Consider the following 22,953-nt stretch of genomic DNA (forward strand, 5'->3'; position numbering starts at 1 on the left):
AGGTGAGTGGGTGAGTGAGTGAGTGAGTAGGTGAGTGACTAGGTGGGTGAGTGGGTGAGTGAGTAGGTGAGTGGGTGAGTGGGTGAGTGGGTGAGTGAGTGGGTGAGTGAGTGACTAGGTGAGTGACTAGGTGAGTGAGTGGGTGAGTGAGTGAGTGAGTGGTGAGTGAGTGAGTGAGTGGTGAGTGAGTGAGTGGGTGAGTGAGTGGGTGGGTGAGTGAGTGAGTGAGTGGGTGGGTGAGTGAGTGAGTGGTGAGTGAGTGAGTGAGTGAGTGGGTGAGTGAGTGGGTGGGTGAGTGAGTGAGTGAGTGCGTGGGTGAGTGAGTGAGTGGGTGAGTGACTAGGTGAGTGAGTGGGTGAGTGAGTGAGTGAGTAGGTGAGTGACTAGGTGAGTGGGTGAGTGAGTGAGTGAGTGAGTAGGTGAGTGGGTGAGTGAGTAGGTGAGTGAGTAGGTGAGTGGGTGAGTGAGTGGGTGAGTGAGTGAGTGAGTGGGTGAGTGAGTGAGTGAGTGAGTGGGTGAGTGGGTGGGTGAGTGAGTGAGTGAGTGAGTGGGTGGGTGAGTGAGTGAGTGAGTGGTGAGTGAGTGAGTGAGTGGGTGAGTGGGTGAGTGAGTGGGTGAGTGACTAGGTGAGTGAGTGACTAGGTGAGTGACTAGGTGAGTGGGTGAGTGTGTGGGTGAGTAGGTGAGTGAGTGAGTAGGTGAGTGGGTGAGTGAGTGGGTGAGTGAGTGGGTGAGTGAGTGGGTGAGTGAGTGGGTGAGTGAGTGGGTGAGTGAGTGAGTAGGTGAGTGAGTGAGTGAGTGGGTGAGTGAGTAGGTGAGTGAGTGAGTGGGTGAGTGAGTGAGTAGGTGAGTGGGTGAGTGAGTGGGTGAGTGAGTGGGTGAGTGAGTGGGTGAGTGAGTGGGTGAGTGAGTGGGTGAGTGAGTGAGTGAGTGCGTGGGTGAGTGAGTGAGTGGGTGAGTGACTAGGTGAGTGAGTGGGTGAGTGAGTGAGTGAGTAGGTGAGTGACTAGGTGAGTGGGTGAGTGAGTGAGTGAGTAGGTGAGTAGGTGAGTGGGTGAGTGAGTAGGTGAGTGAGTAGGTGAGTGGGTGAGTGAGTGGGTGAGTGAGTGAGTGAGTGGGTGAGTGAGTGAGTGAGTGGGTGAGTGGGTGGGTGAGTGAGTGAGTGAGTGGGTGGGTGAGTGAGTGAGTGGTGAGTGAGTGAGTGAGTGGGTGAGTGGGTGAGTGAGTGGGTGAGTGACTAGGTGAGTGAGTGACTAGGTGAGTGACTAGGTGAGTGGGTGAGTGTGTGGGTGAGTAGGTGAGTGAGTGAGTAGGTGAGTGGGTGAGTGAGTGGGTGAGTGAGTGGGTGAGTGAGTGGGTGAGTGAGTGGGTGAGTGAGTGAGTAGGTGAGTGAGTGAGTGAGTGAGTGGGTGAGTGAGTAGGTGAGTGAGTGAGTGGGTGAGTGAGTGAGTGGGTGAGTGAGTGGGTGAGTGAGTGGGTGAGTGAGTGGGTGAGTGAGTGGGTGAGTGAGTGGGTGAGTGAGTGGGTGAGTGAGTGGGTGAGTGAGTGAGTAGGTGAGTGGGTGAGTGAGTGGGTGAGTGAGTGGGTGAGTGAGTGAGTAGGTGAGTGAGTGAGTGAGTGGTTGAGTGAGTGGATGAGTGAGTAGGTGAGTGAGTGAGTGGGTGAGTGAGTGAGTAGGTGAGTGGGTGAGTGAGTGGGTGAGTGAGTGGGTGAGTGAGTGAGTGGGTGAGTGAGTGAGTGGGTGAGTGAGTGGGTGAGTGAGTGAGTGAGTGGGTGAGTGAGTGGGTGAGTGAGTGGGTGAGTGAGTAGTTGAGTGAGTGGTTGAGTGAGTGGGTGAGTGAGTGAGTAGGTGAGTGACTAGGTGGGTGAGTAAGTGAGTGAGTGGGTGAGTGAGTGAGTGGGTGAGTGGGTGAGTGAGTGAGTAGGTGAGTGACTAGGTGGGTGAGTAAGTGAGTGAGTGGGTGAGTGGGTGAGTGAGTGAGTGAGTGGGTGAGTGAGTGGGTGAGTGGGTGAGTGACTAGGTGGGTGAGTAAGTGAGTGAGTGAGTGAGTGAGTGGGTGAGTGGGTGGGTGAGTGAGTGGGTGAGTGAGTGGGTGAGTGAGTGACTAGGTGGGTGAGTAAGTGAGTGAGTGAGTGGGTGAGTGAGTGGGTGAGTGAGTGAGTGAGTGGGTGAGTGAGTGGGTAAGTGGGTGAGTGAGTGAGTGGGTGAGTGACTAGGTGAGTGAGTGGGTGAGTGACTAGGTGAGTGAGTGGGTGAGTGAGTAGGTGAGTGAGTGGGTGAGTGAGTAGGTGAGTGAGTGAGTGAGTGGGTGAGTGAGTGGGTGAGTGAGTGGGTGAGTGAGTGAGTAGGTGAGTGACTAGGTGAGTGAGTGGGTGAGTGAGTAGGTGAGTGACTAGGTGAGTGAGTGGGTGAGTGAGTAGGTGAGTGGGTGAGTGAGTGAGTGAGTAGGTGAGTGACTAGGTGGGTGAGTGGGTGAGTGAGTAGGTGAGTGGGTGAGTGGGTGAGTGGGTGAGTGAGTGGGTGAGTGAGTGACTAGGTGAGTGACTAGGTGAGTGAGTGGGTGAGTGAGTGAGTGAGTGGTGAGTGAGTGAGTGGTGAGTGAGTGAGTGGGTGAGTGAGTGAGTGGGTGGGTGAGTGAGTGAGTGAGTGGGTGGGTGAGTGAGTGAGTGAGTGGTGAGTGAGTGAGTGGGTGAGTGAGTGGGTGGGTGAGTGAGTGAGTGAGTGCGTGGGTGAGTGAGTGAGTGGGTGAGTGACTAGGTGAGTGAGTGGGTGAGTGAGTGAGTGAGTGAGTAGGTGAGTGACTAGGTGAGTGGGTGAGTGAGTGAGTGAGTGAGTAGGTGAGTAGGTGAGTGAGTAGGTGAGTGGGTGAGTGAGTGGGTGAGTGAGTGAGTGAGTGAGTGGGTGAGTGAGTGAGTGAGTGGGTGAGTGGGTGGGTGAGTGAGTGAGTGAGTGAGTGGGTGGGTGAGTGAGTGAGTGGTGAGTGAGTGAGTGGGTGAGTGGGTGAGTGAGTGGGTGAGTGACTAGGTGAGTGAGTGACTAGGTGAGTGACTAGGTGAGTGGGTGAGTGAGTGAGTGAGTAGGTGAGTGGGTGAGTGAGTAGGTGAGTGAGTAGGTGAGTGGGTGAGTGAGTGGGTGAGTGAGTGAGTGAGTGGGTGAGTGAGTGAGTGGTGAGTGAGTGAGTGGGTGAGTGAGTGGGTGAGTGAGTAGGTGAGTGACTAGGTGAGTGAGTGGGTGAGTGGGTGAGTGGGTGAGTAGGTGAGTGACTAGGTGTGTGAGTGAGTGGGTGAGTGACTAGGTGAGTGAGTGACTAGGTGAGTGACTAGGTGAGTGACTAGGTGAGTGAGTGGGTGAGTGGGTGAGTGAGTAGGTGAGTGACTAGGTGAGTGAGTGGGTGAGTGGGTGAGTGGGTGAGTAGGTGAGTGACTAGGTGTGTGAGTGAGTGGGTGAGTAACTAGGTGAGTGAATGACTAGGTGAGTGAGTGAGTGAGTGGGTGAGTGACTAGGTGAGTGAGTGACTAGGTGAGTGACTAGGTGAGTGAGTGACTAGGTGAGTGAGTGAGTGGGTGAGTGACTAGGTGAGTGAGTGACTAGGTGAGTGACTAGGTGAGTGAGTGACTAGGTGAGTGAGTGAGTGAGTGAGTGGGTGAGTGACTAGGTGAGTGAGTGACTAGGTGAGTGACTAGGTGGGTGAGTGAGTGGGTGACTAGGTGAGTGAGTGAGTGGGTGAGTGACTAGGTGAGTGAGTGACTAGGTGACTAGGTGAGTGAGTGGGTGACTAGGTGAGTGACTAGGTGAGTGGGTGAGTGAGTGACTAGGTGAGTGAGTGACTAGGTGAGTGAGTGAGTGAGTGAGTGGGTGAGTGACTAGGTGAGTGAGTGACTAGGTGAGTGACTAGGTGGGTGAGTGAGTAGGTGAGTGGGTGAGTGAGTGGGTGAGTGAGTGGGTGAGTGAGTGGGTGAGTGAGTGGGTGAGTGAGTGGGTGAGTGAGTGAGTAGGTGAGTGGGTGAGTGAGTGGGTGAGTGAGTGGGTGAGTGAGTGAGTAGGTGAGTGAGTGAGTGAGTGGGTGAGTGAGTGGGTGAGTGAGTAGGTGAGTGAGTGAGTGGGTGAGTGAGTGAGTAGGTGAGTGGGTGAGTGAGTGGGTGAGTGAGTGACTAGGTGAGTGACTAGGTGAGTGAGTGGGTGAGTGAGTGAGTGAGTGGTGAGTGAGTGAGTGGTGAGTGAGTGAGTGGGTGAGTGAGTGAGTGGGTGGGTGAGTGAGTGAGTGAGTGGGTGGGTGAGTGAGTGAGTGGTGAGTGAGTGAGTGGGTGAGTGAGTGGGTGGGTGAGTGAGTGAGTGAGTGCGTGGGTGAGTGAGTGAGTGGGTGAGTGACTAGGTGAGTGAGTGGGTGAGTGAGTGAGTGAGTGAGTAGGTGAGTGACTAGGTGAGTGGGTGAGTGAGTGAGTGAGTGAGTAGGTGAGTAGGTGAGTGAGTAGGTGAGTGGGTGAGTGAGTGGGTGAGTGAGTGAGTGAGTGGGTGAGTGAGTGAGTGAGTGGGTGAGTGGGTGGGTGAGTGAGTGAGTGAGTGAGTGGGTGGGTGAGTGAGTGAGTGGTGAGTGAGTGAGTGGGTGAGTGGGTGAGTGAGTGGGTGAGTGACTAGGTGAGTGAGTGACTAGGTGAGTGACTAGGTGAGTGGGTGAGTGAGTGAGTGAGTAGGTGAGTGGGTGAGTGAGTAGGTGAGTGAGTAGGTGAGTGGGTGAGTGAGTGGGTGAGTGAGTGAGTGAGTGGGTGAGTGAGTGAGTGGTGAGTGAGTGAGTGGGTGAGTGAGTGGGTGAGTGAGTAGGTGAGTGACTAGGTGAGTGAGTGGGTGAGTGGGTGAGTGGGTGAGTAGGTGAGTGACTAGGTGTGTGAGTGAGTGGGTGAGTGACTAGGTGAGTGAGTGACTAGGTGAGTGACTAGGTGAGTGACTAGGTGAGTGAGTGGGTGAGTGGGTGAGTGAGTAGGTGAGTGACTAGGTGAGTGAGTGGGTGAGTGGGTGAGTGGGTGAGTAGGTGAGTGACTAGGTGTGTGAGTGAGTGGGTGAGTAACTAGGTGAGTGAATGACTAGGTGAGTGAGTGAGTGAGTGGGTGAGTGACTAGGTGAGTGAGTGACTAGGTGAGTGACTAGGTGAGTGAGTGACTAGGTGAGTGAGTGAGTGGGTGAGTGACTAGGTGAGTGAGTGACTAGGTGAGTGACTAGGTGAGTGAGTGACTAGGTGAGTGAGTGAGTGAGTGAGTGGGTGAGTGACTAGGTGAGTGAGTGACTAGGTGAGTGACTAGGTGGGTGAGTGAGTGGGTGACTAGGTGAGTGAGTGAGTGGGTGAGTGACTAGGTGAGTGAGTGACTAGGTGACTAGGTGAGTGAGTGGGTGACTAGGTGAGTGACTAGGTGAGTGGGTGAGTGAGTGACTAGGTGAGTGAGTGACTAGGTGAGTGAGTGAGTGAGTGAGTGGGTGAGTGACTAGGTGAGTGAGTGACTAGGTGAGTGACTAGGTGGGTGAGTGAGTAGGTGAGTGGGTGAGTGAGTGGGTGAGTGAGTGGGTGAGTGAGTGGGTGAGTGAGTGGGTGAGTGAGTGGGTGAGTGAGTGAGTAGGTGAGTGGGTGAGTGAGTGGGTGAGTGAGTGGGTGAGTGAGTGAGTAGGTGAGTGAGTGAGTGAGTGGGTGAGTGAGTGGGTGAGTGAGTAGGTGAGTGAGTGAGTGGGTGAGTGAGTGAGTAGGTGAGTGGGTGAGTGAGTGGGTGATTGAGTGGGTGAGTGAGTGAGTGGGTGAGTGAGTGGGTGAGTGAGTGAGTGAGTGGGTGAGTGAGTGGGTGAGTGAGTGGGTGAGTGAGTGAGTAGGTGAGTGACTAGGTGGGTGAGTAAGTGAGTGAGTGGGTGAGTGAGTGGGTGAGTGGGTGAGTGAGTGAGTAGGTGAGTGACTAGGTGGGTGAGTAAGTGAGTGAGTGGGTGAGTGGGTGAGTGAGTGAGTGAGTGAGTGGGTGAGTGAGTGGGTGAGTGGGTGAGTGACTAGGTGGGTGAGTAAGTGAGTGAGTGAGTGAGTGGGTGAGTGGGTGGGTGAGTGAGTGGGTGAGTGAGTGGGTGAGTGAGTGACTAGGTGGGTGAGTAAGTGAGTGAGTGAGTGGGTGAGTGGGTGAGTGAGTGGGTGAGTGAGTGAGTGGGTGAGTGAGTGGGTGAGTGGGTGAGTGAGTGAGTGGGTGAGTGACTAGGTGAGTGAGTGGGTGAGTGACTAGGTGAGTGAGTGGGTGAGTGAGTAGGTGAGTGAGTGGGTGAGTGAGTAGGTGAGTGAGTGAGTGGGTGAGTGAGTGGGTGAGTGAGTGGGTGAGTGAGTGAGTGAGTGAGTAGGTGAGTGACTAGGTGAGTGAGTGGGTGAGTGAGTAGGTGAGTGACTAGGTGAGTGAGTGGGTGAGTGAGTAGGTGAGTGGGTGAGTGAGTGAGTGAGTAGGTGAGTGACTAGGTGGGTGAGTGGGTGAGTGAGTAGGTGAGTTGGTGAGTGGGTGAGTGAGTGGGTGAGTGAGTGACTAGGTGAGTGACTAGGTGAGTGAGTGGGTGAGTGAGTGAGTGAGTGGTGAGTGAGTGAGTGAGTGGTGAGTGAGTGGGTGGGTGAGTGAGTGGGTGGGTGAGTGAGTGAGTGAGTGGGTGGGTGAGTGAGTGAGTGAGTGGTGAGTGAGTGAGTGAGTGGGTGAGTGAGTGGGTGGGTGAGTGAGTGAGTGAGTGCGTGGGTGAGTGAGTGAGTGGGTGAGTGACTAGGTGAGTGAGTGGGTGAGTGAGTGAGTGAGTAGGTGAGTGACTAGGTGAGTGGGTGAGTGAGTGAGTGAGTAGGTGAGTGGGTGAGTGAGTAGGTGAGTGAGTAGGTGAGTGGGTGAGTGAGTGGGTGAGTGAGTGAGTGGGTGAGTGAGTGAGTGAGTGGGTGAGTGGGTGGGTGAGTGAGTGAGTGAGTGGGTGGGTGAGTGAGTGAGTGGTGAGTGAGTGAGTGAGTGGGTGAGTGAGTGGGTGAGTGGGTGAGTGAGTGGGTGAGTGACTAGGTGAGTGAGTGACTAGGTGAGTGACTAGGTGAGTGGGTGAGTGAGTGAGTGAGTGAGTAGGTGAGTGGGTGAGTGAGTAGGTGAGTGAGTAGGTGAGTGGGTGAGTGAGTGGGTGAGTGAGTGAGTGGGTGAGTGAGTGAGTGGTGAGTGAGTGAGTGGGTGAGTGAGTGGGTGAGTGGGTGAGTGAGTAGGTGAGTGACTAGGTGAGTGAGTGGGTGAGTGGGTGAGTGGGTGAGTAGGTGAGTGACTAGGTGTGTGAGTGAGTGGGTGAGTGACTAGGTGAGTGAGTGACTAGGTGAGTGACTAGGTGAGTGACTAGGTGAGTGAGTGGGTGAGTGGGTGAGTGAGTAGGTGAGTGACTAGGTGAGTGAGTGGGTGAGTGGGTGAGTGGGTGAGTAGGTGAGTGACTAGGTGTGTGAGTGAGTGGGTGAGTAACTAGGTGAGTGAGTGACTAGGTGAGTGAGTGAGTGGGTGAGTGACTAGGTGAGTGAGTGACTAGGTGAGTGACTAGGTGAGTGAGTGACTAGGTGAGTGAGTGAGTGAGTGGGTGAGTGACTAGGTGAGTGAGTGACTAGGTGAGTGACTAGGTGAGTGAATGACTAGGTGAGTGAGTGAGTGGGTGAGTGACTAGGTGAGTGAGTGACTAGGTGAGTGACTAGGTGGGTGAGTGAGTGGGTGACTAGGTGAGTGAGTGAGTGAGTGGGTGAGTGACTAGGTGAGTGAGTGACTAGGTGACTAGGTGAGTGAGTGGGTGACTAGGTGAGTGACTAGGTGAGTGGGTGAGTGAGTGACTAGGTGAGTGAGTGACTAGGTGAGTGAGTGAGTGAGTGGGTGAGTGACTAGGTGAGTGAGTGACTAGGTGAGTGACTAGGTGGGTGAGTGACTAGGTGAGTGACTAGGTGAGTGACTAGGTGAGTGACTAGGTGGGTGAGTGAGTGGGTGAGTGGGTGAGTGAGTAGGTGAGTGACTAGGTGAGTGAGTGGGTGAGTGGGTGAGTGGGTGAGTAGGTGAGTGAGTAGGTGAGTGAGTAGGTGAGTGGGTGAGTGAGTGGGTGAGTGAGTGAGTGAGTGGGTGAGTGAGTGAGTGGTGAGTGAGTGAGTGGGTGAGTGAGTGGGTGAGTGGGTGAGTGAGTAGGTGAGTGACTAGGTGAGTGAGTGGGTGAGTGGGTGAGTGGGTGAGTAGGTGAGTGACTAGGTGTGTGAGTGAGTGGGTGAGTGACTAGGTGAGTGAGTGACTAGGTGAGTGACTAGGTGAGTGACTAGGTGAGTGAGTGGGTGAGTGGGTGAGTGAGTAGGTGAGTGACTAGGTGAGTGAGTGGGTGAGTGGGTGAGTGGGTGAGTAGGTGAGTGACTAGGTGTGTGAGTGAGTGGGTGAGTAACTAGGTGAGTGAGTGACTAGGTGAGTGAGTGAGTGGGTGAGTGACTAGGTGAGTGAGTGACTAGGTGAGTGACTAGGTGAGTGAGTGACTAGGTGAGTGAGTGAGTGAGTGAGTGGGTGAGTGACTAGGTGAGTGAGTGACTAGGTGAGTGACTAGGTGAGTGACTAGGTGAGTGAGTGACTAGGTGAGTGAGTGAGTGAGTGGGTGAGTGACTAGGTGAGTGAGTGACTAGGTGAGTGACTAGGTGGGTGAGTGAGTGGGTGACTAGGTGAGTGAGTGAGTGGGTGAGTGACTAGGTGAGTGAGTGACTAGGTGACTAGGTGAGTGAGTGGGTGACTAGGTGAGTGACTAGGTGAGTGGGTGAGTGAGTGAGTGAGTGGGTGAGTGGGTGAGTGAGTGGGTGAGTGAGTGGGTGAGTGAGTGAGTGAGTGACTAGGTGAGTGACTAGGTGAGTGACTAGGTGAGTGAGTGGGTGAGTGACTAGGTGAGTGAGTGGGTGGGTGAGTGAGTGAGTGAGTGGGTGAGTAAGTGGGTGAGTGAGTGAGTGGGTGAGTGGGTGAGTGAGTGGGTGAGTGGGTGAGTGAGTGAGTGGGTGGGTGAGTGGGTGAGTGAGTGAGTGAGTGAGTGGGTGAGTGACTAGGTGAGTGAGTGACTAGGTGAGTGACTAGGTGGGTGAGTGACTAGGTGAGTGAGTGAGTGGGTGAGTGACTAGGTGAGTGACTAGGTGAGTGACTAGGTGGGTGAGTGAGTGGGTGAGTGGGTGAGTGAGTAGGTGAGTGACTAGGTGAGTGAGTGGGTGAGTGGGTGAGTGGGTGAGTAGGTGAGTGAGTAGGTGAGTGAGTAGGTGAGTGGGTGAGTGAGTGGGTGAGTGAGTGAGTGAGTGGGTGAGTGAGTGAGTGGTGAGTGAGTGAGTGGGTGAGTGAGTGGGTGAGTGGGTGAGTGAGTAGGTGAGTGACTAGGTGAGTGAGTGGGTGAGTGGGTGAGTGGGTGAGTAGGTGAGTGACTAGGTGTGTGAGTGAGTGGGTGAGTGACTAGGTGAGTGAGTGACTAGGTGAGTGACTAGGTGAGTGACTAGGTGAGTGAGTGGGTGAGTGGGTGAGTGAGTAGGTGAGTGACTAGGTGAGTGAGTGGGTGAGTGGGTGAGTGGGTGAGTAGGTGAGTGACTAGGTGTGTGAGTGAGTGGGTGAGTAACTAGGTGAGTGAGTGACTAGGTGAGTGAGTGAGTGGGTGAGTGACTAGGTGAGTGAGTGACTAGGTGAGTGACTAGGTGAGTGAGTGACTAGGTGAGTGAGTGAGTGAGTGGGTGAGTGACTAGGTGAGTGAGTGACTAGGTGAGTGACTAGGTGAGTGACTAGGTGAGTGAGTGACTAGGTGAGTGAGTGAGTGAGTGAGTGAGTGGGTGAGTGACTAGGTGAGTGAGTGACTAGGTGAGTGACTAGGTGGGTGAGTGAGTGGGTGACTAGGTGAGTGAGTGAGTGAGTGAGTGGGTGAGTGACTAGGTGAGTGAGTGACTAGGTGACTAGGTGAGTGAGTGGGTGACTAGGTGAGTGACTAGGTGAGTGGGTGAGTGAGTGAGTGAGTGGGTGAGTGGGTGAGTGAGTGGGTGAGTGAGTGGGTGAGTGAGTGAGTGAGTGACTAGGTGAGTGACTAGGTGAGTGACTAGGTGAGTGAGTGGGTGAGTGACTAGGTGAGTGAGTGGGTGGGTGAGTGAGTGAGTGAGTGGGTGAGTAAGTGGGTGAGTGAGTGAGTGGGTGAGTGGGTGAGTGAGTGACTAGGTGAGTGAGTGAGTGAGTGAGTGGGTGAGTGACTAGGTGAGTGAGTGACTAGGTGAGTGACTAGGTGGGTGAGTGAGTGGGTGACTAGGTGAGTGAGTGAGTGGGTGAGTGACTAGGTGAGTGAGTGACTAGGTGACTAGGTGAGTGAGTGGGTGACTAGGTGAGTGACTAGGTGAGTGGGTGAGTGAGTGACTAGGTGAGTGAGTGACTAGGTGAGTGAGTGAGTGAGTGAGTGGGTGAGTGACTAGGTGAGTGAGTGACTAGGTGAGTGACTAGGTGGGTGAGTGAGTAGGTGAGTGGGTGAGTGAGTGGGTGAGTGAGTGGGTGAGTGAGTGGGTGAGTGAGTGGGTGAGTGAGTGGGTGAGTGAGTGAGTAGGTGAGTGGGTGAGTGAGTGGGTGAGTGAGTGGGTGAGTGAGTGAGTAGGTGAGTGAGTGAGTGAGTGGGTGAGTGAGTGGGTGAGTGAGTAGGTGAGTGAGTGAGTGGGTGAGTGAGTGAGTAGGTGAGTGGGTGAGTGAGTGGGTGATTGAGTGGGTGAGTGAGTGGGTGAGTGAGTGAGTGGGTGAGTGAGTGGGTGAGTGAGTGAGTGAGTGGGTGAGTGAGTGGGTGAGTGAGTGGGTGAGTGAGTGAGTAGGTGAGTGACTAGGTGGGTGAGTAAGTGAGTGAGTGGGTGAGTGAGTGGGTGAGTGGGTGAGTGAGTGAGTAGGTGAGTGACTAGGTGGGTGAGTAAGTGAGTGAGTGGGTGAGTGGGTGAGTGAGTGAGTGAGTGAGTGGGTGAGTGAGTGGGTGAGTGGGTGAGTGACTAGGTGGGTGAGTAAGTGAGTGAGTGAGTGAGTGAGTGGGTGAGTGGGTGGGTGAGTGAGTGGGTGAGTGAGTGGGTGAGTGAGTGACTAGGTGGGTGAGTAAGTGAGTGAGTGAGTGGGTGAGTGGGTGAGTGAGTGGGTGAGTGAGTGAGTGGGTGAGTGAGTGGGTGAGTGGGTGAGTGAGTGAGTGGGTGAGTGACTAGGTGAGTGAGTGGGTGAGTGACTAGGTGAGTGAGTGGGTGAGTGAGTAGGTGAGTGAGTGGGTGAGTGAGTAGGTGAGTGAGTGAGTGGGTGAGTGAGTGGGTGAGTGAGTGGGTGAGTGAGTGAGTGAGTGAGTAGGTGAGTGACTAGGTGAGTGAGTGGGTGAGTGAGTAGGTGAGTGACTAGGTGAGTGAGTGGGTGAGTGAGTAGGTGAGTGGGTGAGTGAGTGAGTGAGTAGGTGAGTGACTAGGTGGGTGAGTGGGTGAGTGAGTAGGTGAGTTGGTGAGTGGGTGAGTGAGTGGGTGAGTGAGTGACTAGGTGAGTGACTAGGTGAGTGAGTGGGTGAGTGAGTGAGTGAGTGGTGAGTGAGTGAGTGAGTGGTGAGTGAGTGGGTGGGTGAGTGAGTGGGTGGGTGAGTGAGTGAGTGAGTGGGTGGGTGAGTGAGTGAGTGAGTGGTGAGTGAGTGAGTGAGTGGGTGAGTGAGTGAGTGGGTGGGTGAGTGAGTGAGTGAGTGCGTGGGTGAGTGAGTGAGTGGGTGAGTGACTAGGTGAGTGAGTGGGTGAGTGAGTGAGTGAGTAGGTGAGTGACTAGGTGAGTGGGTGAGTGAGTGAGTGAGTAGGTGAGTGGGTGAGTGAGTAGGTGAGTGAGTAGGTGAGTGGGTGAGTGAGTGGGTGAGTGAGTGAGTGGGTGAGTGAGTGAGTGAGTGGGTGAGTGGGTGGGTGAGTGAGTGAGTGAGTGGGTGGGTGAGTGAGTGAGTGGTGAGTGAGTGAGTGAGTGGGTGAGTGAGTGGGTGAGTGGGTGAGTGAGTGGGTGAGTGACTAGGTGAGTGAGTGACTAGGTGAGTGACTAGGTGAGTGGGTGAGTGAGTGAGTGAGTGAGTAGGTGAGTGGGTGAGTGAGTAGGTGAGTGAGTAGGTGAGTGGGTGAGTGAGTGGGTGAGTGAGTGAGTGGGTGAGTGAGTGAGTGGTGAGTGAGTGAGTGGGTGAGTGAGTGGGTGAGTGGGTGAGTGAGTAGGTGAGTGACTAGGTGAGTGAGTGGGTGAGTGGGTGAGTGGGTGAGTAGGTGAGTGACTAGGTGTGTGAGTGAGTGGGTGAGTGACTAGGTGAGTGAGTGACTAGGTGAGTGACTAGGTGAGTGACTAGGTGAGTGAGTGGGTGAGTGGGTGAGTGAGTAGGTGAGTGACTAGGTGAGTGAGTGGGTGAGTGGGTGAGTGGGTGAGTAGGTGAGTGACTAGGTGTGTGAGTGAGTGGGTGAGTAACTAGGTGAGTGAGTGACTAGGTGAGTGAGTGAGTGGGTGAGTGACTAGGTGAGTGAGTGACTAGGTGAGTGACTAGGTGAGTGAGTGACTAGGTGAGTGAGTGAGTGAGTGGGTGAGTGACTAGGTGAGTGAGTGACTAGGTGAGTGACTAGGTGAGTGAATGACTAGGTGAGTGAGTGAGTGGGTGAGTGACTAGGTGAGTGAGTGACTAGGTGAGTGACTAGGTGGGTGAGTGAGTGGGTGACTAGGTGAGTGAGTGAGTGAGTGGGTGAGTGACTAGGTGAGTGAGTGACTAGGTGACTAGGTGAGTGAGTGGGTGACTAGGTGAGTGACTAGGTGAGTGGGTGAGTGAGTGACTAGGTGAGTGAGTGACTAGGTGAGTGAGTGAGTGAGTGGGTGAGTGACTAGGTGAGTGAGTGACTAGGTGAGTGACTAGGTGGGTGAGTGACTAGGTGAGTGACTAGGTGAGTGACTAGGTGAGTGACTAGGTGGGTGAGTGAGTGGGTGAGTGGGTGAGTGAGTAGGTGAGTGACTAGGTGAGTGAGTGGGTGAGTGGGTGAGTGGGTGAGTAGGTGAGTGAGTAGGTGAGTGAGTAGGTGAGTGGGTGAGTGAGTGGGTGAGTGAGTGAGTGAGTGGGTGAGTGAGTGAGTGGTGAGTGAGTGAGTGGGTGAGTGAGTGGGTGAGTGGGTGAGTGAGTAGGTGAGTGACTAGGTGAGTGAGTGGGTGAGTGGGTGAGTGGGTGAGTAGGTGAGTGACTAGGTGTGTGAGTGAGTGGGTGAGTGACTAGGTGAGTGAGTGACTAGGTGAGTGACTAGGTGAGTGACTAGGTGAGTGAGTGGGTGAGTGGGTGAGTGAGTAGGTGAGTGACTAGGTGAGTGAGTGGGTGAGTGGGTGAGTGGGTGAGTAGGTGAGTGACTAGGTGTGTGAGTGAGTGGGTGAGTAACTAGGTGAGTGAGTGACTAGGTGAGTGAGTGAGTGGGTGAGTGACTAGGTGAGTGAGTGACTAGGTGAGTGACTAGGTGAGTGAGTGACTAGGTGAGTGAGTGAGTGAGTGAGTGGGTGAGTGACTAGGTGAGTGAGTGACTAGGTGAGTGACTAGGTGAGTGACTAGGTGAGTGAGTGACTAGGTGAGTGAGTGAGTGAGTGGGTGAGTGACTAGGTGAGTGAGTGACTAGGTGAGTGACTAGGTGGGTGAGTGAGTGGGTGACTAGGTGAGTGAGTGAGTGGGTGAGTGACTAGGTGAGTGAGTGACTAGGTGACTAGGTGAGTGAGTGGGTGACTAGGTGAGTGACTAGGTGAGTGGGTGAGTGAGTGAGTGAGTGGGTGAGTGGGTGAGTGAGTGGGTGAGTGAGTGGGTGAGTGAGTGAGTGAGTGACTAGGTGAGTGACTAGGTGAGTGACTAGGTGAGTGAGTGGGTGAGTGACTAGGTGAGTGAGTGGGTGGGTGAGTGAGTGAGTGAGTGGGTGAGTAAGTGGGTGAGTGAGTGAGTGGGTGAGTGGGTGAGTGAGTGGGTGAGTGGGTGAGTGAGTGAGTGGGTGGGTGAGTGGGTGAGTGAGTGAGTGAGTGAGTGGGTGAGTGACTAGGTGAGTGAGTGACTAGGTGAGTGACTAGGTGGGTGAGTGACTAGGTGAGTGAGTGAGTGGGTGAGTGACTAGGTGAGTGACTAGGTGAGTGACTAGGTGGGTGAGTGAGTGGGTGAGTGGGTGAGTGAGTAGGTGAGTGACTAGGTGAGTGAGTGGGTGAGTGGGTGAGTGGGTGAGTAGGTGAGTGAGTAGGTGAGTGAGTAGGTGAGTGGGTGAGTGAGTGGGTGAGTGAGTGAGTGAGTGGGTGAGTGAGTGAGTGGTGAGTGAGTGAGTGGGTGAGTGAGTGGGTGAGTGGGTGAGTGAGTAGGTGAGTGACTAGGTGAGTGAGTGGGTGAGTGGGTGAGTGGGTGAGTAGGTGAGTGACTAGGTGTGTGAGTGAGTGGGTGAGTGACTAGGTGAGTGAGTGACTAGGTGAGTGACTAGGTGAGTGACTAGGTGAGTGAGTGGGTGAGTGGGTGAGTGAGTAGGTGAGTGACTAGGTGAGTGAGTGGGTGAGTGGGTGAGTGGGTGAGTAGGTGAGTGACTAGGTGTGTGAGTGAGTGGGTGAGTAACTAGGTGAGTGAGTGACTAGGTGAGTGAGTGAGTGGGTGAGTGACTAGGTGAGTGAGTGACTAGGTGAGTGACTAGGTGAGTGAGTGACTAGGTGAGTGAGTGAGTGAGTGGGTGAGTGACTAGGTGAGTGAGTGACTAGGTGAGTGACTAGGTGAGTGACTAGGTGAGTGAGTGACTAGGTGAGTGAGTGAGTGAGTGAGTGAGTGGGTGAGTGACTAGGTGAGTGAGTGACTAGGTGAGTGACTAGGTGGGTGAGTGAGTGGGTGACTAGGTGAGTGAGTGAGTGAGTGAGTGGGTGAGTGACTAGGTGAGTGAGTGACTAGGTGACTAGGTGAGTGAGTGGGTGACTAGGTGAGTGACTAGGTGAGTGGGTGAGTGAGTGAGTGAGTGGGTGAGTGGGTGAGTGAGTGGGTGAGTGAGTGGGTGAGTGAGTGAGTGAGTGACTAGGTGAGTGACTAGGTGAGTGACTAGGTGAGTGAGTGGGTGAGTGACTAGGTGAGTGAGTGGGTGGGTGAGTGAGTGAGTGAGTGGGTGAGTAAGTGGGTGAGTGAGTGAGTGGGTGAGTGGGTGAGTGAGTGGGTGAGTGGGTGAGTGAGTAGGTGAGTGAGTGAGTGAGTAAGTGAGTGGGTGAGTGAGTGGGTGAGTGAGTGAGTGGGTGAGTGGGTGAGTGAGTAGGTGAGTGACTAGGTGAGTGAGTGGGTGAGTGGGTGAGTGGGTGAGTAGGTGAGTGACTAGGTGTGTGAGTGAGTGGGTGAGTAACTAGGTGAGTGAGTGACTAGGTGAGTGAGTGAGTGGGTGAGTGACTAGGTGAGTGAGTGACTAGGTGAGTGACTAGGTGAGTGAGTGACTAAGTGAGTGAGTGAGTGAGTGGGTGAGTGACTAGGTGAGTGAGTGACTAGGTGAGTGACTAGGTGAGTGACTAGGTGAGTGAGTGACTAGATGAGTGAGTGAGTGAGTGGGTGAGTGACTAGGTGAGTGAGTGACTAGGTGAGTGACTAGGTGGGTGAGTGAGTGGGTGACTAGATGAGTGAGTGAGTGAGTGGGTGAGTGACTAGGTGAGTGAGTGACTAGGTGACTAGGTGAGTGAGTGGGTGACTAGGTGAGTGACTAGGTGAGTGGGTGAGTGAGTGAGTGAGTGGGTGAGTGGGTGAGTGAGTGGGTGAGTGAGTGGGTGAGTGAGTGAGTGAGTGAGTGACTAGGTGAGTGACTAGGTGAGTGACTAGGTGAGTGAGTGGGTGAGTGACTAGGTGAGTGAGTGGGTGGGTGAGTGAGTGAGTGAGTGGGTGAGTAAGTGGGTGAGTGAGTGAGTGGGTGAGTGGGTGAGTGAGTGGGTGAGTGGGTGAGTGAGTAGGTGAGTGAGTGAGTGAGTAAGTGAGTGGGTGAGTGAGTGGGTGAGTGAGTGAGTGGGTGAGTGAGTGGGTGGGTGAGTGGGTGAGTGACTAGGTGAGTGACTAGGTGAGTGACTAGGTGAGTGGGTGAGTGAGTACTTGGAAGTAGGCGTTCATGTTGACTCCGAGTGATCCGAAGTGGAATGTCCGCGACACGTCTGGGATGATGCACTCACGTCCCTGGCGCTGCTGGGGCATCCGCATCCACACGTCCCAGTCCCACAACTACCACCACAACATCAACAACAACAACATCAACAACAACAACAACAACAACAACATCAACATCAACAACAACATCAACATCAACAACAACCACAATGACACTGCTGGGGCATCCGCATCCACACGTCCCAGTCCCACAACTACCACCACAACAACAACAACATCAACAACAACATCATCAACAACATCAACAACAACATCAACAACAACAACATCAACAACTTCATCAACAACTTCATCAACAACATCAACAACAACATCATCAACAACTTCATCAACAAAAACAACATCAACAACAACATCATCAACAACTTCATCAACATCAACAACTTCATCAACAACTTCATCAACAACATCAACAACAACATCATCAACAACTTCATCAACAAAAACAACAACATCAACAACAACATCATCAACAACAACAACATCATCAACAACCACAACCACTAGAACAACTACCACAACAACAGCAACAACATCAACAACATCAACAACATCATGAATGACTAACTGACTAGGTGACTGAGTGAGTGACTGAGTGAGTAAGTGAGTGACTGAGTGAGTGACTGACTGACTGAGTGAGTGACTGAGTGACTGACTGAGTGAGTGAGTGACTGACTGAGTGACTGACTGACTGAGTGACTGACTGAGTGACTGACTGACTGAGTGAGTGAGTGACTGACTGACTGAGTGACTGACTGACTGAGTGACTGAGTGAGTGACTGACTGACTGAGTGAGTGACTGAGTGACTGACTGACTGAGTGACTGACTGAGTGACTGACTGACTGAGTGAGTGACTGAGTGACTGACTGACTGAGTGACTGAGTGACTGACTGACTAGGTGAGTGACTGACTGAGTGACTGACTGACTGAGTGACTGACTGACTGAGTGAGTGACTGAGTGACTGACTGAGTGACTGAGTGACTGACTGACTAGGTGAGTGACTGACTGAGTGACTGACTGAGTGACTGACTGACTGACTGACTGAATGAGTGAGTGACTGACTGAGTGACTGAGTGACTGAGTGACTGACTGACTGAGTGACTGACTGAGTGACTGAGTGACTGACTGAGTGACTGACTGAGTGACTGACTGACTGAGTGACTGACTGAGTGACTGACTGACTGAGTGACTGACTGAGTGAGTGACTGACTGAGTGACTGACTGACTGAGTGACTGACTGACTGAGTGACTGAGTGACTGACTGAGTGAGTGAGTGACTGACTGAGTGAGTGACTGACTGACTGAGTGAGTGACTGAGTGACTGACTGAGTGAGTGAGTGACTGACTGAGTGACTGACTGACTGAGTGACTGACTGACTGAGTGACTGAGTGAGTGAGTGAGTGACTGACTGACTAGGTGAGTGACTGACTGAGTGACTGACTGACTGAGTGACTGAGTGAGTGACTGACTGACTGAGTGAGTGACTGAGTGACTGACTGACTGAGTGACTGACTGAGTGACTGACTGACTGAGTGAGTGACTGAGTGACTGACTGACTGAGTGACTGAGTGACTGACTGACTAGGTGAGTGACTGACTGAGTGACTGACTGACTGAGTGACTGAGTGAGTGACTGACTGACTGAGTGAGTGACTGACTGAGTGACTGAGTGACTGACTGACTAGGTGAGTGACTGACTGAGTGACTGACTGAGTGACTGACTGACTGACTGAGTGAGTGAGTGACTGACTGACTGAGTGACTGAGTGACTGACTGAGTGAGTGAGTGAGTGACTGAGTGACTGACTGACTGAGTGATTGACTGAGTGACTGAGTGACTGACTGAGTGACTGACTGAGTGACTGACTGACTGACTGAGTGACTGACTGAGTGACTGACTGACTGAGTGACTGAGTGACTGACTGAGTGACTGACTGAGTGACTGACTGACTGACTGAGTGACTGACTGACTGACTGACTGAGTGACTGAGTGACTGACTGAGTGAGTGAGTGAGTGACTGACTGAGTGACTGAGTGACTAGGTGACTGAGTGACTGACTGAGTGAGTGACTGAGTGACTGACTGAGTGACTGAGTGACTGACTGACTAGGTGAGTGACTGACTGAGTGACTGACTGAGTGACTGACTGAGTGACTGACTGACTGAGTGAGTGAGTGACTGACTGACTAGGTGACTGAGTGACTGACTGAGTGAGTGAGTGACTGACTGACTGACTGAGTGAGTGACTGACTGACTAGGTGACTGAGTGACTGACTAGGTGAGTAACCTTCTCAGGAGTGGGCCACGCTGGTTCCAGCTGGTCCAGGTAGAGTGAGCGTGACATTGAGTGACTGAGTGAGTGAGTGACTGAGTGAGTGACTGAGTGACTGAGTGAGTGACTGAGTGACTGACTGAGTGAGTGACTGAGTGACTGAGTGAGTGACTGACTGAGTGAGTGACTGAGTGACTGAGTGAGTGACTGAGTGACTGAGTGAGTGACTGACTGAGTGAGTGACTGAGTGACTGAGTGAGTGACTGAGTGAGTGACTGACTGAGTGAGTGACTGAGTGACTGAGTGAGTGACTGAGTGACTGAGTGAGTGACTGAGTGACTGACTGAGTGAGTGACTGAGTGACTGAGTGAGTGACTGACTGAGTGAGTGACTGAGTGACTGAGTGAGTGACTGAGTGACTGAGTGAGTGACTGACTGAGTGAGTGACTGAGTGACTGAGTGAGTGACTGAGTGACTGAGTGAGTGACTGACTGAGTGAGTGACTGAGTGACTGAGTGAGTGACTGAGTGACTGAGTGAGTGACTGAGTGACTGACTGAGTGAGTGACTGAGTGACTGAGTGAGTGACTGAGTGACTGAGTGAGTGACTGAGTGACTGACTGAGTGAGTGACTGAGTGACTGAGTGAGTGACTGACTGAGTGAGTGACTGAGTGACTGAGTGACTGACTGAGTGAGTGACTGAGTGACCGACTGAGTGAGTGACTGAGTGACTGAGTGAGTGACTGACTGAGTGAGTGACTGAGTGACTGAGTGAGTGACTGAGTGAGTGACTGACTGAGTGAGTGACTGAGTGACTGAGTGAGTGACTGAGTGACTGAGTGAGTGACTGAGTGACTGACTGAGTGAGTGACTGAGTGACTGAGTGAGTGACTGAGTGACTGAGTGAGTGACTGAGTGACTGACTGAGTGAGTGACTGAGTGACTGAGTGAGTGACTGACTGAGTGAGTGACTGAGTGACTGAGTGAGTGACTGAGTGAGTGACTGACTGAGTGAGTGACTGAGTGACTGAGTGAGTGACTGAGTGAGTGACTGACTGAGTGAGTGACTGAGTGACTGAGTGAGTGACTGAGTGACTGACTGAGTGAGTGAGTGACTGAGTGACTGACTGAGTGACTGACTGAGTGAGTGAGTGACTGAGTGACTGACTGAGTGAGTGACTGACTGAGTGAGTGACTGAGTGACTGAGTGAGTGACTGAGTGACTGAGTGAGTGACTGACTGAGTGAGTGACTGAGTGACTGAGTGAGTGACTGAGTGACTGAGTGAGTGACTGACTGAGTGAGTGACTGAGTGACTGAGTGAGTGACTGAGTGACTGAGTGAGTGACTGAGTGACTGACTGAGTGAGTGACTGAGTGACTGAGTGAGTGACTGAGTGACTGAGTGAGTGACTGAGTGACTGACTGAGTGAGTGACTGAGTGACTGAGTGAGTGACTGACTGAGTGAGTGACTGAGTGACTGAGTGACTGACTGAGTGAGTGACTGAGTGACCGACTGAGTGAGTGACTGAGTGACTGAGTGAGTGACTGACTGAGTGAGTGACTGAGTGACTGAGTGAGTGACTGAGTGAGTGACTGACTGAGTGAGTGACTGAGTGACTGAGTGAGTGACTGAGTGACTGAGTGAGTGACTGAGTGACTGACTGAGTGAGTGACTGAGTGACTGAGTGAGTGACTGAGTGACTGAGTGAGTGACTGAGTGACTGACTGAGTGAGTGACTGAGTGACTGAGTGAGTGACTGACTGAGTGAGTGACTGAGTGACTGAGTGAGTGACTGAGTGAGTGACTGACTGAGTGAGTGACTGAGTGACTGAGTGAGTGACTGAGTGAGTGACTGACTGAGTGAGTGACTGAGTGACTGAGTGAGTGACTGAGTGACTGACTGAGTGAGTGAGTGACTGAGTGACTGACTGAGTGACTGACTGAGTGAGTGAGTGACTGAGTGACTGACTGAGTGAGTGACTGACTGAGTGAGTGACTGAGTGACTGAGTGAGTGACTGACTGAGTGAGTGACTGAGTGACTGAGTGAGTGACTGAGTGACTGACTGAGTGAGTGAGTGACTGAGTGACTGACTGAGTGAGTGACTGACTAGGTGACTGACTGACTAGGTGACTGAGTGAGTGACTAGGTGAGTAACCTTCTCAGGAGTGGGCCAGGCTGGCTCCAGCTGGTCCAGGTAGAGGGAGCGTGACAGTGAGTGACTGAGTGACTGAGTGACTGACTGAGTGACTGAGTGACTGACTGAGTGAGTGACTAGGTGAGTGACTGAGTGAGTGACTGACTGAGTGACTGACTAGGTGACTGAGTGACTGAGTGACTGAGTGAGTGACTAGGTGAGTAACCTTCTCTGGAGTGGGCCAGGCTGGCTCCAGCTGGTCCAGGTAGAGGGAGCGTGACAGTGAGTGACTGAGTGAGTGACTGACTGAGTGACTGAGTGAGTGACTGAGTGAGTGACTGAGTGAGTAAGTCACCTGTAAGGTGAGTGAGGCACCCCCACCACCATCAGGTGACGTGTTGAGTGGTGAGTGAATGACTGAGTGAGTGACTAGGTGAGTGACCTTCTCAGGAGTGGGCCAGGCTGGCTCCAGCTGGTCCAGGTAGAGGGAACGTGACAGTGAGTGACTGAGTGAGTGAGTGACTGAGTGAGTGACTGACTGAGTGACTGACTGAGTGACTGACTGAGTGACTGACTAACTGACTAGGTGACTGACTAGGTGACTGAGTGACTGAGTGACTGACTGAGTGACTGACTAACTGACTAGGTGACTGACTAGGTGACTGACTAGGTGAGTAACCTTCTCAGGAGTGGGCCAGGCTGGCTCCAGCTGGTCCAGGTAGAGTGAACGTGACAGTGAGTGACTGAGTGACTGAGTGACTGACTGAGTGACTGACTGAGTGACTGACTGAGTGACTGACTGAGTGACTGAGTGACTGAGTGAGTGACTAGGTGAGTGACCTTCTCAGGAGTGGGCCAGGCTGGCTCCAGCTGGTCCAGGTAGAGGGAGCGTGACAGTGAGTGACTGAGTGACTGAGTGACTGACTGAGTGACTGACTGAGTGACTGACTGAGTGACTGAGTGACTGACTGAGTGAGTGACTAGGTGAGTAACCTTCTCAGGAGTGGGCCAGGCTGGCTCCAGCTGGTCCAGGTAGAGGGAGCGTGACAGTGAGTGACTGAGTGACTGAGTGACTGACTGAGTGACTGACTGAGTGACTGACTGAGTGACTGAGTGACTGACTGAGTGAGTGACTAGGTGAGTAACCTTCTCAGGAGTGGGCCAGGCTGGCTCCAGCTGGTCCAGGTAGAGGGAGCGTGACAGTGAGTGACTGACTGACTGAGTGACTGACTGAGTGACTGACTGAGTGACTGACTGAGTGACTGACTGAGTGACTGAGTGACTGACTGAGTGACTAGGTGAGTGACCTTCTCTGGAGTGGGCCAGGCTGGCTCCAGCTGGTCCAGGTAGAGGGAGCGTGACAGTGAGTGACTGACTGACTGAGTGACTGACTGAGTGACTGACTGAGTGACTGACTGAGTGACTGACTGAGTGACTGAGTGACTGACTGAGTGACTAGGTGAGTGACCTTCTCTGGAGTGGGCCAGGCTGGCTCCAGCTGGTCCAGGTAGAGGGAGCGTGACAGTGAGTGACTGAGTGAGTGAGTGACTGACTGAGTGACTGACTGACTAGGTGACTGAGTGACTGACTGAGTGACTAGGTGAGTGACCTTCTCAGGAGTGGGCCAGGCTGGCTCCAGCTGGTCCAGGTAGAGGGAACGTGACAGTGAGTGACTGAGTGAGTGACTGAGTGACTAGGTGAGTGACTGAGTGACTGACTGAGTGACTGAGTGACTGAGTGAGTGACTGACTGAGTGAGTGACTGAGTGACTGACTGAGTGACTGAGTGAGTGACTGACTGAGTGACTGACTGAGTGACTGAGTGAGTGACTAGGTGAGTAACCTTCTCTGGAGTGGGCCAGGCTGGCTCCAGCTGGTCCAGGTAGAGGGAACGTGACAGTGAGTGACTGAGTGACTGAGTGACTGACTGAGTGACTGACTAGGTGACTGACTGAGTGACTGAGTGAGTGAGTGACTGAGTGAGTGACTAGGTGAGTGACCTTCTCTGGAGTGGGCCAGGCTGGCTCCAGCTGGTCCAGGTAGAGTGAACGTGACAGTGAGTGACTGAGTGACTGAGTGACTGACTGAGTGACTGACTAGGTGACTAACTAAGTAACCTTCTCTGGAGTGGGCCAGGCTGGCTCCAGCTGGTCCAGGTAGAGTGAACGTGACAGTGAGTGACTGAGTGACTGAGTGACTGACTGAGTGACTGACTAGGTGACTAACTAAGTAACCTTCTCAGGAGTGGGCCAGGCTGGCTCCAGCTGGTCCAGGTAGAGGGAACGTGACAGTGAGTGACTGACTGAGTGAGTGACTGAGTGACTGACTGAGTGACTGAGTGAGTGACTGACTGAGTGACTGACTGAGTGACTGAGTGAGTGACTAGGTGAGTGACCTTCTC

The 22,953-nt window shown here is 53.2% G+C and overlaps 1 protein-coding gene across 1 annotated transcript in view; it reads right to left on the reverse strand.

Annotated features, from left to right (window-relative positions):
- The window catches only part of LOC144954772 (uncharacterized), a 39,245-nt gene extending 18,620 nt beyond the window's left edge, over positions 1-20,625 (reverse strand). Inside the window, exons 1-2 of the mRNA XM_078885198.1 lie at positions 20,575-20,625; positions 16,070-16,195 (exon numbers count right to left, since the gene is read on the reverse strand). Of these exons, the coding sequence (XP_078741324.1) occupies positions 16,070-16,174 (105 nt within the window). The 5' untranslated portion in view covers positions 16,175-16,195; positions 20,575-20,625. The remainder of the gene's footprint in view (positions 1-16,069; positions 16,196-20,574) is intronic.
- Positions 20,626-22,953: the final 2,328 nt, after the last annotated feature.

This window comes from Lampetra fluviatilis, unplaced genomic scaffold (genome assembly GCF_964198595.1).
Source record: "Lampetra fluviatilis unplaced genomic scaffold, kcLamFluv1.1 SCAFFOLD_278, whole genome shotgun sequence".
Classification (NCBI taxonomy): Eukaryota; Metazoa; Chordata; class Hyperoartia; order Petromyzontiformes; family Petromyzontidae; genus Lampetra; species Lampetra fluviatilis.